At 42.9% G+C, this 17,652-nt stretch overlaps 1 protein-coding gene across 1 annotated transcript in view; it reads left to right on the top strand.

Moving 5' to 3' along the window:
* LOC137380641 (protein PALS2-like) overlaps positions 1–17,652 on the top strand; it is a 183,819-nt gene that overhangs the window by 142,735 nt on the left and 23,432 nt on the right. The window contains exons 7-9 of the mRNA XM_068052805.1: positions 4,288–4,396; positions 4,498–4,566; positions 14,957–15,118. Coding sequence (XP_067908906.1) covers positions 4,288–4,396; positions 4,498–4,566; positions 14,957–15,118 — 340 coding nt within the window. The remainder of the gene's footprint in view (positions 1–4,287; positions 4,397–4,497; positions 4,567–14,956; positions 15,119–17,652) is intronic.

Genomic DNA, 17,652 nt, shown 5'->3' with positions numbered 1-17,652 from the left:
GGGATAAATCTAAAAGGAACAAGTGTATTGACCCAAATTAACTTTTCCTGTTTCTAAAAGGTTTATATTCTAAATATGATCACAAAATTTGTGTGTTTCTTTGTCTGTGTTGTAAGAATGTAGTCAATTTATATAGTAACCTTGTGAAAACCCAGGGGATATAATTGTTTTTTGGTCAGGACCAGAATGGATTTGTGATATATCGTGTGAGCAATCTAATTATCCCATTCGTGAGGTACATGTATCTTTTAGAATTCCATAATGCATCTAATTTTTACTGTTTAGTGAGGGTAGGTTTAACGTACACGGCGAACTTGGATTTAGGGTTTCGATCCCCAATTGTGATTACACAGCTCCCTTACGCTTTGCAGTTGAAGTGGAAAATTAAACAGTGAATTTGTCAGTAGCCATTTTTACTGTTTAATACCTGGTGAAAAAATTACAGACTAAAGTTAGCCAATATAAAATAATTTTTTAAGATAATTCTATGCTGCTAGATAATTTTTGTTTTGTTTCTGTTTGGTAGAATTGGATTGTTGTTGATCTTGGCACTAATAATGAAATGAATCTCCTTATTTGAAAAAAGATATAATTGCGTTAGTAGCAGTTCAGAGAAGGATCACTCGACTAATTCCAGGGATGAAGGGCTTATCTTATGAAAGGTTGAACAGATTGGAGTTTAGAAGAATAAGGGGTGATTTTGTTGAAACATGTAAGATCCTGAGGGGACTTGATAGAGTGGATGTTTCATCTTGTGAGGGAAACTAGAATTAGGGGAATAATTAGGGGACACAGTTTAAGAATAAGAGGTCTCCCTTTTAAGACGGAAATTAGCAATATTTTCTTTGAGGGTTGTTAGACTGTGGAATTCTCTTTCCCTGAAAGCAGTGGAGCCTGGGTAATTGAATTTATTCAAGGCTGAGTTATAGATTTTTGATAGACAAGGGAGTTATTGGGGGGAACAGAAAGGAAAGTGGAATTGAGACCGCAGCCAGATCAGCCATGATCTTATTGAATGATGGAGCAGGCTCAAAGGGCAGAATGAACTATTCCTGCTCCTAAGTCCTATGTTCCTATGAATCCAAGTCTTAGAAGCTACTGCACAAAAGGAGCATACTTGGGCTGGAATTATACCACCCCGCACCCCCCCCCCCCTGCCCAGAACTGGTGGGCATAAAATCGGGTGGGATGTTGGGAGGTGCCTTGCCTGACTGCAGGCTTGGGGGGTTGGTGGGGGTGCTCCTCCCTCCTGTTCAGGCTTCCTTGCCACATGGAGGCACTCCCAAACCCAGCGGCAAGGGTTGCCCACGCTTGAAGAAACCCCACCACCCCAGCCTCTCGGTCAAGCCGCAGTGAGCTCGCCTGACTTAACTTTCTCCGGCCCCCCAGCACTGCTGCTGGTCTTGGGCCCACTACAGTATCGGTGGTATTACTGGATTGAAAGAACTATCGGCCCTCTGATTGGCCGGCAGCTCTTGGAGGTGGGGCATCTGCTCAGTGGGCGGAAGCTCTGATCTCAGGCAACTAATTGCCTGGCAACTATAAAATCCAGTCTTGGCTTCCAGGGCTGATGGAGGCAGGCTCACCCTGACTTTCTAGCTGGTGCGCGGGGCGACCACCTCCATGTTAAATCCCGGCCATTGTGTCTCAGGCCTATACTGGTGGTAGCTCTTCAACTGGAATCATCTGCTGGAATCCCTTCCTCTAACATTTTACAGATACTTATCCAATTTCTTTTTAAATTATGCTGTGGTCTGTGCCTCGATAGCCACCTTTGGTAGAGCATTCCATGTTCCACTAACATTTGCTGAAAGAATGCTACTATCTTTCCCTTTTGGGCTTCTGGTGATCCTTCTTCTTTTCCTCCACTACTGATCCACAAGCTACTAGAAACAATCTCAGTATTTTCTTAACTTTTCATAATCTTGAAAACTTCCATTTGATCTCCTTAACTTCTCTTGCGGTAAAAAAAAACACCAATTATTGAGCCTTTCTTTCCCCCATAATGCCTCATCCCAGTCGTCATTTTAGTATACGTTTTCTGTGGTGCTGCTCTCATTCCTGTACAATCACAATGTAATTTGTTTTTAAATAGGGTTTTTTCTTGGCATTCAAGATGTATCTGATTCCCTCACCTTTCTTTGCAAGATTCATATTATAAATACACAACTGGGGCTACTGCTTAATTTTACAGATAAGACTTCCAGTTTTTCAGTGTAGATTTTCTTTCAAATATGACAATTTTTGATGTTTTTAATCAATAGAAGCTGTAGTAATTGTACCAATTAGGGTAGCACAAGGCTGCATATTATTGGCCTGAATTTTGATCTCTGTGGAGATCAAACTGTGCTAGCAGTTTATTATACTAACAGACTTCTTGTGCACTGGAACATAATGTAATTAAGAAACCATTACAGCACAGTGCGTTTTGCAGGGCAAGAAACTATGTCTCATCTTAACCAATCAGATTGAAGAATTGCTAATGAGTGCAGTCTGAACCAGGAAGTGCCAGAATATTTAATTGTCAAATTATGTACAGGAAGTGAAAGAGGGAAAAAAAGATAGGATTAAGAGACAAAGAGATAGGTGATAGAAAATGACAGTTTAATATTTTTACCTGAAGGAATGAGACAATGAAACTCCATATTTGCAGAAAAGTAATTTTCAGTACCAGAGAAGCTATTTGGCAGTAATTAAAGCTTCCTGCATCATTAAAATTTAACTTGCGCTGGAATGGACAAGGCCTAATTTTTCTGCACCACAACTTCACACTGTTCCATGTACTGAACAGCATTCCTATACTGAGTCCCTCTGGAAGAGCAGAGCTTAGCGTTCTTAGCCAGGTTCCAATGAATTTTCTTGCATTGTGGCCCCATTGCAACCTGAGAGCCTGTGTGTTCTTTTTCTCTTTCCGGAATTTCCTTGGACATGGCCACTCACACTACTGCTGGCACTGTCCTGGAAACCGCCTCAGGCACCATTTCCAAGATGCAAGATTGCCCTCACAGCAGCATTTTTCCCTGTCAAACACACCAAAGCTTTCAAAACCACAGTTCTCTTTCACATTCCCCTCTAAGCAGCGTTTCCACCAAAATTCAGCCATTTTCTCTTCTCTTCATCCCCTGTCCCCACTGAGCAGCATCCCATTATTGAGGACACTTAGTAGACTTGCCTTCTGTCCTGCCCTCCCCATTTCACAAGTCCAAATTCAATGTGAAGTTCTGTAAAATGTTTTGATGTCAAGAATGCTGCGCAAATGCAAGGATCTATCTATAGTTAAGGGTTATAGAACAAGATACAATGATGAGACTATTGAGGGGTTAGATAACTTTGTTCACAAGTTACTGCAAGATTGCATTGGTATCGTGCAAAACGGTGTGTGTGTGTTTTTTTTTAAAGCATTAAATGTAATTCTTTAGTGCTTTTATTCAAATTGGAGTCGTTTTCATTCTTTATTCAGGCTTGGGCTATTTACGCTGATAATTTGTGATGCTCATTGGCATTTGATGTTTTTGCTATGATCGATGGATGAATGAAGCAATTACTACAATTTGGCAAAGACTGCATGGCAATCAATAACCTTCAAGTAACACAAGATTACTGCATGTATCTAGCTCATCTTTCCATAGAAAGCTATAAATCTTCCTTGCCATCAAAGCATCCAGCAACTTCATTCAACCACTTGCTGAGAGGTGTAGATTTTGCATATGAAGCGTGTCATAATCTGAAGGCGGTTGAATGTGGAGTGAGAATGGAGAGGGCTGAATGAAGACGGTAACAAATCATTATGAAGAAAGCACAGGATGGAAGAGAGGACATCCTCAAGAAGTGCATGAGTTAATGGAAAATAACTCTGGGTGAGCCGTCAATTACTGATCAGACAGATTGAATTGAAGTGAAACTGGATTGCAGTAACTACCGCTTTTGGTGGTAGGTCATCTGACAGCTTATTTAAAAGTACACTGTGCTAGATCTGGTCAAAAGACGATGATACATGTATAACCAGTGTTCACTATTTTAAATGTCTGCAAAGCAGGAATTAAGATCATTAGTGAAACAGTAATGCTGAAAACCATATTTGCAACCCTGGATTAGGCCTCATCTTTCAAGATAAATGACTATTTGAGAATTAATGAGCATGTTCCATAACTTCAGAAAGCACTAGTGGTAAGACAATAGGCTGTACTTGCAAAGATAAAAAGGATTACTCTTTCCTTAGGATAAGGTGTACATCAGCAAATGTCATCACTAGCGAAAGATAATTGGAGTAGTTGTGTTTAATTTCAGGCTTATCAAATGAAGGGAGGAAGAAGTGCGGGCCTAATTCCCAGTCAGATGTTAGAAGAAAAGAGGAAAGCCTTTGTTAAACGGGACTGGGATCTTTCAGGTTCATCTGGTAAGCTGTTCAACGCTTTTGAAGTTGGCATAGCATGCTTAAAGGCTCATGGATGGAATAGAGAAAACGTTTTCTCAAATTCTGTTTTGTTCTTTGATCAGGACCATTTTGTGGAACAATAATTGGTAAAAAGAAGAAAAAAATTATGTACCTCACAACCAAAAATGCAGGTAAGAGGATGTGTTTAATGGTTATACTGATTTTCAAGATCAAAAGCTTGAGTATTTCAGCTTTTCCATTTTGGAAATTTAACTGATTTAATCATTGCTAATTAATGTGACTAGTTTTCATAAGCGATAATGCTATTTAATTTTCTTAAATATCGATAGGGAAAATGCAAATATAAGCAAACACAAGTGACAGTAATGCTAGTAGCAGTGATAGTGAAAAGGATAGATTTTTGAGAAACTTTTAAAGATGGAGGGATTTAGGGAGGGAGTTGAGAGTAAGGCCGAGAAGGGTAAATGCTCTGCCATCAGGATGATGGGCTAACGGAGCTCAGAATGAGACATTGATGTGCTCTAATGCCCGAGCCTGGGGCGCCAGGAAGGGGTTTTAGAGGAGTTGAGCTCAGAGGTGATGAAAACATGGTAAAGTTTTCAGTAGAGTGGGAATTAAATAAAGATGAAAGTTGAAAATGTTGCATGAATTACATGGGGAGAGGTTCAAAAAATAGATGGTCTGAACTTGGTGGGTTGCAGAATCCAGAGTGTGATGTGGGGTGACACCTGGGAGTTTGTGGACATGGAGGAGGAGTTTGTGTTTGGATTTGTGATAGGATGGAATGCGAGGTGTTCGGACACACCAGATGCAGGCTACTATAGAGCAATTAATCTTTATTGTTTGAAATGATGGAATCAGTTATCGGGAATAAACTTGAGGATTATCTGTACAGTAATAACAAAGTAAAGAGCTGCCGATTTTGGATTCAGAAAGAGAAGACTCTACCAGACCAGTCTTATTGTATACTTAGAAAATGACATGCCAGTGCACTCCAGATAGGGCTATGATAGCTCCACGGATAACTATGATATGTATATAGAATTCCAAAAATCACAATGCATTTCTGTACATTCAGTGAAGTGGTAGGTGGGGTCATTAACATGTGAAGTCAAATAAAATGCATTAGTGCAATCTGAGGAAGCAGCTCAGAAATGAGTTAGACAAAACAGGTAAGTGGGTAGACTAGTTTCTGATTAAATTTATTTTGAAAGTGTAAAGTACTCCAGTAGGGAAAATAAGTGGGCAACACGCATACTTTACAAAATTTGTTGAAAAAGCTACGGATGAAGTTAAGGGGTTCAAGTTTTGAGATTATATGGTAAAATTTTCACATGATTTGGAAAAGTTACTTTTCAATATTATGATTTTAAAGCAAGGTGTTTTCATATATTTGGAGGAAGATGTGGGTGGATGAAGTCAATAAAAAGGAATGAAACCGGACGGACCACCCGGCATCAACCTAGGCACCGGAAACGACAACGGCAAACCCAGCCCTGTTGACCCTGGAAAGTCCTCCTTACTAATATCTGGGGACTTGTAACAAAGTTGGGAGAGTTGTCCCACAGACTAGTCAAGCAACAGCCTGACACCGTCATACTCACGGAATCATACCTTACAGACAACGTCCCAGATACCGCCAGCACTATCCCCGGGTATGTCTTGTCCCACCGGCAGGACAGAGCGAGCAGAGGTGGCGGCACATTGGTATACAGTAGGGAGGGAGTTGCCCAGGGAATCCTCAACATCGACTCCGGATCCCATCAAGTCTCATGGCATCAGGTCAAACATGGGCAAGGAAACCTCCTGCTGATTACCACCTACCACTCTCCCTCAGCTGAAGAATCAGTACTCCTCCACGTTGAACAATACTTGGAAGAAGCACTGAGGATGGCAAGGGTGCAGAATGTACTCTGGGTGGGGGACTTCAATAACCATCACCAAGAGTGGCTTGGTAGCACCACTACTGACCGAGCTGGCAGAGTCCTAAAGGACATAGCTGCTTGACTGGGTCTGCGGCAGGTGGTGAGGGAAAAACATGTTTGACCTCGTCCTCACCAATCTGCCTGCCGCAGATGCATCTGTCCATGACAGTATTGGTAGGAGTGACTACTGCACAGTCCTTGTGGAGACGAAGTCCCGCCTTCACATTGAGGATACCATCCATCGTGTTGTGTGGCATTATCACAGTGCTAAATGGGATAGATTTCGAACAGATCTAGCAATGCAAAACTGGGTATCTATGAGGCGCTGTGGGCCATCAGCAGCAGCAGAATTGTACGTAACCACAATCTGTGACCTCATGGCCCAGCATATCTCCCACTCTACCATTACCATCAAGCCAGGAGACTAACCCTGGTTCAATGAAGAGTGCAGGAGGTCATGCCAGGAGCAGCACCAGGCATACCTCAAAATGAGGTGTCAACCTGATGAAGCTTCAACACAGGACTACTTGTGTGCCAAATTGTGTAAGCAGCATGCAATAGACAGAGCTAAGCGATCCCATAACCAATGGATCAGATCTAAGCTCTGCAGTCCTGCCACATCCAGCCGTGAATGGTGGTGGACAATTAAACAACTAACTGGGGGAGGTGGCTTCACAAATATCCCCATCCTCAATGATGGGGGAACCCAGCACATCAGTGCGTAAGATAAGGCTGAAGCATTTGCAACAATCTTCAGCCAGAAGTGCCGAGTTGACGATCGGTCTCGGCCTCCTCCTGCAGTCCCCAGTGTCACAGATGCCAGACTTCAGCCAATTCGAATCACTCCGTGTGATATCAAGAAACGACTGAAGGCACTGCATACGGCAAAGGCTATGGGTTATGACTATATTCCGGCAATACTGAAGACCTGTGCTCAAGAACTTGCTGCACCCCTAGCCAAGCTGTTCCAGTACAGCTACAACACTGGCAGCTACCCGGCAATGTGGAATATTGCCCAGGTATGTCCTGTACAGAAAAAGCAGGACAAGTCGAACCCGGCCAATTACCGCCCCATCAGCCTACTCTCTATCATCAGTAAAGTGATGGAAGGTGTCATCAACAGTGCCATCAAGCAGCACTTGCTTAGCAATAACCTGCTCAGTGACGCTCAATTTGGGTTCTGCCATGGCCACTCAGCTCCTGACCTCATCACAGCCTTGGTTCAAACATGGACAAAAGAGTTGAACTCGAGGTGAGAGTGACTGCCCTTGACATCAAGGCAGCAGTTGACTGAGTATGGCATCAAGGAGCCCTCGCAAAACTGGAGTCAATGGGAATCAGGGAAAACTCTCCACTGGTTGGAGTCATACCTAACGCAAAGGAAGATGGTTGTGGTTTTTGGAGGTCAATCATCTGAGCTCCAGGACAGCACTGCAGGAGTTCCTTAAGGTAGTGTCCGAGGCCCAACCATCTTCAGCTGATTCATCAATGACCTTCCTTCAATCATAAGGTCAGAAGTGGTATTATTCGCTGATGATTACACAATGTTCACCGTTCGCGACGACTCAAATACTGAAGCAGTCCGTGTAGAAATGCAGCAAGACCTGGGCAATATCCAGGCTTGAGCTGATAAGTGGCAAGTAACATTTGTGCCACACTACTGCCAGGCAATGACCATCTCCAACAAGACAGAATCTTACCATCTCCCCATGACATTCAATGGCATTACCATTGCTGAATCCTCCACTATCAACATCCTAGGGGCTACCATTGACCAGAAACTGAACTGGAGTAGCCATATAAATACCATTGCTACAAGAGCAGGTCAGAGGCTAGGAATCCTGAGGCAAGTAACTCATCTCCTGACTCCCCAAAGCCTGTCCATCTACATGACACAAGTCAGGAGTGTGATGGAATACTCTCCACTTGCCTGGATGGGTGCAGCTCCAACAACACTCAAGAAGCTCGACACCATCCAGGCCAAAGCAGCCCGCTTGATTGGCACCCCATCCACAAACATTCACTCCCTTCACCAGCGCACAGTCTACCATCTACAAGATGCACTGCAGCAACGCACCAAGGCTCCTTACATAGCACTTTCCAAACCCGTGACCTCTACCAACTAGAAGGACAAGGGCAGCAAATGCATGGGAACACCACCACCTGCAAGTTCCCCTCCAAGTCACGCACCATCCTGACTTGGAACTATATTGCCATTCCTTCACTGTCGCTGGGTCAAAATCCTGGAACTCCCTTCCTACAGCACTGTGGGTGTACCTACCTCACATGGACTGCAGCGGTTCAAGAAGGCAGCTCACCACCACCTTCTCGAGGGCAATTAGGGACAGGCAATAAATGCTGGCCGAGCCAGTGACACCCACATCCCATGAATGAATTTTTTGTTAAAAAGACAGTCAATAGCTAATTGAGTTTTTTTTTCTCCATTGATTATAGCAACAACAGCTTCTCTAGTGTCTTGTATCTGTCTCCACAGCAGAATATAAATCAAGAAATAATGGGGGCTTGTAGGAAAGGTACTGCAATTATCGTAGGTGATTTTAATCATCATATAGATTGGACTAATCAAATTGGCAAAGGTAAGATGATTTCATAGTGTATTAGAGACAGTTTCTTAAAGCAATACATTCTGGAACCAATGGGAGCAGGCTCTTTTAGACTTAGTAGTGTGTAATCAGACAGGATTAATAAAGGACTTCATAGTAAAGGATTCTCTAAACAAGTGGTCATAACCTGATAAAATTTCACATTCAGTTTGAGGGTGAGAAATTTGGGTCTAAAGCTAGTGTAAACTTAAATAGAGGCAATTACAAGGGTAGGAAGACTGAGTTGGCTAAAGTGCATTGGGAAACCAAGTTTAAAAAGTAAGACAGTAGAGAAGCAGTGGCAGACATTTAAGGCGATATTTCATAACTCTCAACAAAGATATATTTCATTGAGAAAGACTCTGAGAAGGGTGCACCATCCGTGGCTAACTAAGGAAGTTAAGGATGGAATCCAATTGAAAGAGAAGGCATGCAATGCTGCAAAGATATTAGTGTTAGGCCAGTGGCTAGCACCGCAGCCTCAAATAGCTCCAGCGACCCGGGTTCGATTCTGGGTACTGCCTGTGTGGAGTTTGCAAGTTCTCCGTGACCGCGTGGGTTTCAGCCGGGTGCTCTGGTTTCTCCCCACAGCCGAAGACTTGCAGGTGGATAGGTAAATTGGCCATTGTAAATCCGACCTAGTGTCGGGAGGAGAATTGTAGGGATGTGGTAGGGAATATGGGATTAATGTAGGATTAGTATAAATGGGTGGTTGATGGCCGGCGCAGACTCTGTGGGCCGAAGGGCCTGTTTCAGTGCTGTATCTCTAAATAAATAAAACAAATAAGATTGGGAAAATTTTAGAAACCAGCAGAGGACGACTTTTTTTAAAAAAAAAGGGAGAAATTAGAGTATGAGAGTACACTGCAAGAAATATGAAAACCTAGTAAAAGCTTTTACAAATATATGAAAAGGAAGAAAGTAGCTAAAGTAAATGTTGGTCCCTTAGAGGATGAGACTGGGGAATTAATAAAAAAAAAAACCAAGGAAATGGCAGAGTCTTTGAACAAATATTTTGTACCTGTCTTCACAGTAGAATATACAAAAAGCATCCTAAGAATAATAGAAAATTAAGAGGCAAAACGGAGGAACGTAAAAGCAATCACTGTCGCTAGAGAAAAAGTACTAGGAAAACTACTGGGACTAGACCTGATGGTCTGCATCCTAGGGTCTTAAAAGAAGTGGCAGCAGGGATGGTGGATGCATTGGTTGTAATCTTTCAAAATTCCCTAGATTCTGGAAAGATCCCAGTGGTTTGGAAAACCACAAATGTAACACCTCTATTCAAGAAAGGTGGTGGGTGGGGGGGGTGACAAAGTGGAAAACTATAAACCAGTTAGCTTAATATCTTCATTGGGAAAATGCCAGAATCCATTATCAAGAAAGTAGTAGCAGGGCATTTAGAATATCACAGGTAGATCAACATCCTTTTATGGAAAAGGAAATTGTGTTTGACAAATTTATTAAAGTTCTTTGAGGATGTAACGAGCAGGGTGTAAAGGGGGACCAGTAGATGGGCTAATGTTTTGTCTTTAACCACTCTTGCCTTTGTCCCATGACAGCTTTGTTATTTAATCTTTTTTGTCCTCTGCTCTAACACACACCTTTCCTTTTGTTCTATTCCCCACCATGCCATCTGCTTCAGTGGCTTAAAACCTAATTCTTTTCTAAGCTTTTCCAGTTCTGATGGAAGGTCACAGACCTGAAATGTTAACATTGCTTCTGTTTCCACAGGTGCCGCCTGATCTGCTGAGTATTTACAGCACTTGCTGTTTTTATTTCAGATTTCCAGCATCTGCAATATTTTGCTTTTATTATAGTAGATGTAATGTATTTGGGTTTCCAAAAGGCATTTGATAAGGTGCCATATAAAAGATTATTACATAAGATTGGAGCTCATGGTCAACAAAAACAAACTGCTGGAAATATTCAGGTTAGGCAGCAATTGTGGAGAGAGAAACAGAGTTAATGTTTCAGCTCGTGACCTTTTGTAAGAGCTAATGGTGTTGGGAGTAATATATCAGCATGGATGCAGGATTGGCTAACTAACAGGAAATGGAAAGTCAGGATAAATAAGTCATTTTCAGATTGGCAAGCTGTAACTAGTGGAGTGCCACAGGAATCGGTGCTAGGATCACAAGTATTTATGATCTGTATCAATGACTTGGATAAAGGGACCAAGTGTATTGTAGCCAAATTTGGTACGATACAAAGGTAGGTGGAAAGCAAGTTGTGAAGACAAAGATGGCTGAGTTAGACAGATTTTTGATCTACAAGGGAGTAAAGGGTTATGGTGCAGGCAGGCAGGAAAGTGGAGTTGAGGACACAAAGGCTGGGATTTTATCTTGGCTACAGGGGTCTTGACAACTGGCAAAAGCACTGGTGAGAACCCCGTGTCGCCTCCTTTGGGGAAGGCCCGCCGGATCAAGTGCCAGTTAGGCGCTTAAGGGGATAGCCAGCGGGCCTTTTCTGGGATCAAGGACCGCGGCAGGAAAAATCCCGCCTGCTGAGAGCTGCTGGCCAACCAGAAGCCAGCTGCTCTTTAACTGAGCAGAGCCACTGCGGGGGCGGTGACTGCTGCTGGTAGAGCACTCACTTGAGGCAATAGAACCAGGACACGGGTAAGTCTCAGTGGGAACAGTTTTGCAGGGGAGGGGTTTGAAAGTAAGAGCAGGGTGGTGGCTGTCCGTGGGCAACCCCTTCCCGATGCCATGTCCCTTATTCAGGCACTAAAGTGTCTTTGACGAGGGATCCCGCACCCCCCCCAAAAAAATACCCCAGAGCCAGCAAGCAACCCACATTGGATTGCTTGGCATTCTCTCCATGCCCACTGCTGGGCTAGTTCCAGCAGCAGCAAGATGATGCCCTTAATTGGGCATTAATTGCCCACTTAAGGGCCTCAATTGGCGGTGGGGCGGGAAGGCTGTTCACTAACCTTCCCGATCTGGACTTAATTTGTCTGGAGACGGGGTCCCCCACCGCTGCAGTCCTGCCCGATTTTATATCGTCTCCTTGCCTCCAAACTCATTATGGGGAAGAGCATAAAATTCCTCCCAAAGAGTCTGCAAAGAGATATAGATAGCTTAAGTGAGTGGTAAAAATTTGGCAGATGAAGTCTAATGTGGGAAAATGTGAGTTGGTCCACTTTGGCAGAGGGATCTGGGTGTCCTTGTACATGAATCACAAGTTAGGATGCAGGTACAGCAAGTAATTAGGAAGGCAAACGGAATGTTAGCATTTATTGCAAGGGGAAATGGAGTATAAAATTAAGGAAGTCTTGCTACAACTGTACGGGGCTTTGGTGAGACCACACCTAGAGTATTACGTACAGTTTTGCTCTCCTTAAGGAGAGATATACACATTAGAAGCAGCTCAGAGAAGGTTCACTAGGCTGATTCCTGGAGTGCAGGGGTTGTCTTATGCAGAAAGGTTGAGTAGGTTGTGCCTATGCTCATTGGAGTTTAGAAGGATGAGAGCTGATCTTATTAAAACATTTGAGATTCTGAGGGGGCTGCGAGGATGTTTCCCCTCATGGGGGAATCTAGGACTAGTTTCAAAATTAGAAGTCTCCCTTTTAAGAAGGCAATGAGGTATTTCTTCTGTCCGAGAGTCATTTGCATTTGGGATTCTCTTCCCCAGCGAGCAGTGGAGGCTGAGTCATTGAATATATTCAAGGGAGGATGAAGACAGGGTGGTAGTTTGCAAGATCGATAGGGTCAGGAGTTGTATTTTTGAGTAGCGGGGCGATGATTCTAGGTTTAAACGAAAGGGGGACAGCAACTGAATTGAGACGACTGTTAACAATATCAGCTAATGTTGGGCCAGGAAGAGAGGTTGGGTGGTCAGCAGTTTAGTGGGAATAGGATCAAGGAACAAGAGGTGGGTCTCATATGGTGTTAACCATATGTAATTCGTTTTTTATATTTAAGATATGGGTGTCACTGGCAAGACCAGCAATTATTGCCCATCCCTAATTGCCCTCGAAGGTGGAACTGCTATAGTCTGTGTGGTGTAGGCACACCCACAGTTCTTTTAGGAAGGGTTCTCTAGGATTTTGACCTGGCGACTGTTTTTGTTTTAAAAATCTATAATAAAAAACCTCTCACCCATAGTGCTGGGGTTTGGCCTTGGACCAGGCTGCTTTGCAGTTGTTGTCTGGGGTAGACTCTCCTCTCTGGGTAGGGGAAAGAAAACACAAATTCAGAGTCATAGGCAGACAGTCAATGACTAGAAAAGTCTGTAAAAGCAACCTGATTTTAAAATGAAAACTGAAAGGGCAAGAAATGTCGGGATCCAAAGGAGAATGTAGAAAGCTAGTTTGAAGTTATTTTGTTTGTCAAATAATATGATCACTAATCTAGGGAAGCATGGTGCATGCATTATTTCATGTTATTATTTGAAGAAAAGTTGTAAGGATTGAATTAACTGAACCCAATCATAATTGTGGTTCATCTTTAACTATTTGTTTTTGGCCTTATTTTATTCGAATATGGGTTTCACTGGCAAGACTGGCATTTTATTGCCCACTCCTAGTTGTTCTGGGAAGATGATGGTGGGCCACCTTATGGAACTGTTGAGATGCATGTAGTGAAGATGCTCCCACAATGCTGTTAGGTGAGGAAGTTTTATTCTTTGGAGCAGCTTAATACAACTGAATGACTTGCTAGGTTACTTCAGATGGCACAATGGTGTGGAACAGGAGTTACGTGTAAGCTAGACTGGGTAAGGCCAGCAACTTACCTTCCCTAAAGAAAACTAGTGAACCAGTTGGCTTTTAAAGACAATTTACTAACTTCACGTTCTCTCTTCACTGATCCCAGCTTTTCATATTCTGATTTTTATTTAAAATTTTTTAACAATGTAAATTGCTAAACAGCCGCGGTGGGATTTGAACTTGTGTTTCTGCATTGTTAGTCCAGGACTTTGGATTACAAATTCCGTATCATAACCCTTACACTACTATTTTTTCTCCGTTAATCTCCAAAGAGATTGAAGTAGCATGTGTAAAGTATACGAATATCTAGTTCAGATCATAAGGGGGTACAATTCTTATAGGTTATGCTGTCATATAGTTAAATATTGGGAAGCATCAGCACATCCATAAATGCAAGACAGACTGCTTACGGGAGTGTCCAGGAAGGCTGTGACTATAAATCTATTGCAAGCCGAAAGACTGTCTAAGGCGAGACCAAAATTTGAAACCGAGATCTTGGGGGTCTTGCACTTGACATTCAACATGCCCAAATATTGCAGAACCGCAATCAAAGCCAATAAAATGTTGAACTATCTAGCCAAAATAGTACAGTACAATTCAGAGGAAGTTGTGCTTAAACTGTATAGTGTTCTTGCCAATGAAAGAAATTGAATTTATCAAAGTCCTTTTCACAACCTCTGAACATCTCAAAGTGTAACTTAAACACGCAATCTTCTGATTTGCAGGTGAGAATACTACCAGCGAGCCAAAGCTGACACTTTAGATCACCTCGTAGTATATTTAAAGTATTGTATCACTGAAGCACAAGTCAAACATTCAAGACTCTGAGGCAATTCTAAGAGCCACAGGATTGACCTCTCACCAGTTTTAAGAAAAGACCATATAAGTTTAGTTTTTCATGTTTGAAAATAATCTGAAGCAGATAGGGCCTCACTATAATGTCTCGTCGAAAGGATGGTATCTCTGGTAATACAGTATTTTCTCAATGCTGCATTGATGTGTCAGCCTAAATTACGTGCTTGAGCCTGATGTGGGCTTAAACCCACAACTTTTTGACTCTGATCGACTGAGGCAAACAAATGCATATTGGGTGACTTTATTTAATCTTTTGTTTCGCAGGTCCTCACCTTGATGCAAGGAGCTGACAAGTTGTTAACTTATCGATACAATTGTGATTTTAATTGTGTAAAGTCATTTTTTGTTTTGAATTTTATTTCTAGTTGACTAAACCTGACTGATTAAAATATCTTCCATATTGTTAGAATTTTACATTGTGAAGAATATTTGTTTCTAATATTTTTACTGGATTCACATCAAGAGTTTGATCGACATGAAATCATGATTTATGAGGAAGTAGCCAGAATGCCACCTTTTCAGAGGAAGACCCTGGTTTTGATAGGAGCTCAAGGTGTGGGACGACGGAGTTTAAAGAACAGGCTCATCGTAATGAATCCCATGCGATTTGGAACAACAGTCCCATGTAAGTTTTTTTTTGTTGAAATTTATGATTTTTGTCTGGGATAAGAATTGTTTTCTTCCTTCCTATTTTCCTCTCTCCTGCAGTTAAATGCACATAGTGATCAGTATCCATGCCAATACTTCTGGGAAACTGTCCATCAGGTGAGTTGTAAAAGTGAGATAAGGTGATTAAGGGCTTCACTGTAATCCAATGACTGAATCGTCGACCAATGTTCTACTTGGTGCATTTTAAATCTTTAAAGGCTTTTTAATACATACAATTCATTTGTAGATGTAGAACTCCTTAGAACGTTCAATAAACTTTAAGCGTAGACAGTCCCATATCCAAGCCTGATCCAGCCCTCGTCCAGCATCTACACTTCCAGCTGGAAAATGGGAAGGGCAACCTCTCTCCCAAAATCAGGGCTCGTTTGGTCACAGTCACCCCTCCTCCCTCCAAACAATCATTACCGCTTCTGTGAAGATGAGCTGACTCGGGATCAGACCAAGGAATTAACCTGGGATCTTCCTATCTGTGTACTTTGAGTAACCAAAATCTTCAGGTTTTAATATGTATGTAACAGCGGAAACAACATGCCTGCTGTAATATTCTGATCTACCCCAGGACTATTAGAAATATTTGTAAAGTTACAGAAGTTGAAGTTTGTGTGTCTTGAAAATATGTTTCTCAGCCACAGAATAGGATGTATTTTCAAAATCATTTTTTTTTCAAGGTTATTTTCCTCATATTCCCACAGGGGAAATTTTATGGATGTTTCATGACACGGCAGACTCGACACTGGAATGGTCTCATGTTTACAAATAGCTTCAGATTAGACAATCAGTTTTAAAATTATGAATTGTGATCTAACAGGATTGAATTTCTGTGGATTCATCTTTCTGGTGTTGATGAATTTGAATACTTTGATAAGTATGAGAAGACTTCATTTTCTGTCTGTGGTTTGCAATTTAACAAAAGCAGCTTGTATTCATACAGTGTCTCTTAATTTAAAAAAATCCCAAAGGAGGTGTGAAGTGTTGCATTTTGGTAGAAAGAGTAATTTAGCTTGTGAAAACACCAATTGACAGCAATTTTACGTTGGTTGTCAGATTTTACAGCTGTAAAACGAGTAGAGGAGTGTGTTGGGAACCCAGCAGGTTTAAGAGTGGCAGGCAGTGTATCTGAGAGGGGCTTGGAGGTACTGTTTTGTTGGTTATTATTTATTTGTGTGACTTTACAGTTTGTGGTCATTTCAGCTTGTTCAGCAGGGTTCATCTGAGTGTTACTCATTCCTGATCGGACCCCAGCAGTATTGATTTCTTGGGTGAAAGGGAGGGGGTTGTGTGCGCCTTTCCTTACAGCAGGCTGGTAATACCTGAAGTAATTGCATCCGTAGGCCACAGCAGTGGGAATTGTGCACTCTGAAGGCGGCTAATCTAATGAGGAGGACTACGCCCCAAGGAGGGACAGGAGGACAGCTGACCAGGGAAACACCGCAGCCTGCTGGCCCCATGCAGCCTCATAATGGGGGAGGGGGAGAAGGTGGCAGAGTGGCCCAGGTGCAAACACCTGTCAGGAGACGAGCCTATCCAGCAGGCAGGGCCTACCACCCGCGTTTGAGCTTCCTGCAACTGTCAGAACGCCAGTGCCGCAGAAGACTGCGGCTGTCACGGGAGGCTGTCACATCTCTCTAAGACGCTGGCAGCGGAGGTTGCTTCAAACTGCGTGGGTGGCCATCCGGTGCGGGTAACACAGAATTTCTATGTATCAGGCTCGTTTCAGGCTTCCTCGGCAGACATGAGCAGAGTCTCCCAGGCATCAGCGCATCACTGCATAAAGGTTGTGATTGATGCCATGTTCAAGCATGCCAACCATTTCATCAACTTCAAGACGGATACTGCCAGTGAGGCCAAGAGAGCCAGAGGCTTCAGCACCATTGCTGGGTTCCCAGTGGTTCAGGATGTAATAGACTGTACTCATGTGGCTATTAGATCACCTTCAGGTCAGTCAGGGGCCTTCCTTAATCGCAAGGGGTTCCACTCAATGAATCTTCAGCTCATCTGTGACCATCGTAAGGGAATCATGCAGGTGTGTGCATGTTACCCTGGGAGCAGTCACGATGCATTCATTCTGTGGAACTCCCAGGTGTCAGCACTATTCAGCCCTCCTGAATGCCTGCAAGGATGGATGCTTGGTTATCTGCTGATGACACTGGTGAGGAACCCATGAAATGATGCAAAGGAGTGTTACAATGAGAGCCATGCGGCGACCAGAGCGACCATAGAACAGACTATAGGTCTTCTCAAAATGAAATTTAGGTGTCTCGATCACGCAGGTGGAGCCCTCCAGTACTCGCCATCAAGGGTCTATAGAATTATGGTCGCCTGCTGCACCTTACATAACCTGGCAATGGAGAGGGGAGAGGCCCTGGAGGATGATCAAGGTGCACGTGAGGCTTCCTCAGACGAGGATGGTGATACGGATGAGGAAGAGGGCCGCAGCCAGCTGAATGGCAGGGAGAGGGAGCTGAAGGCCAGGTGGAGTTGAGTGCAAAG

This window comes from Heterodontus francisci, chromosome 2 (assembly GCF_036365525.1).
Source record: "Heterodontus francisci isolate sHetFra1 chromosome 2, sHetFra1.hap1, whole genome shotgun sequence".
Taxonomy (NCBI): domain Eukaryota; kingdom Metazoa; phylum Chordata; class Chondrichthyes; order Heterodontiformes; family Heterodontidae; genus Heterodontus; species Heterodontus francisci.
This window is presented reverse-complemented; position numbering and strand designations above follow the sequence as displayed.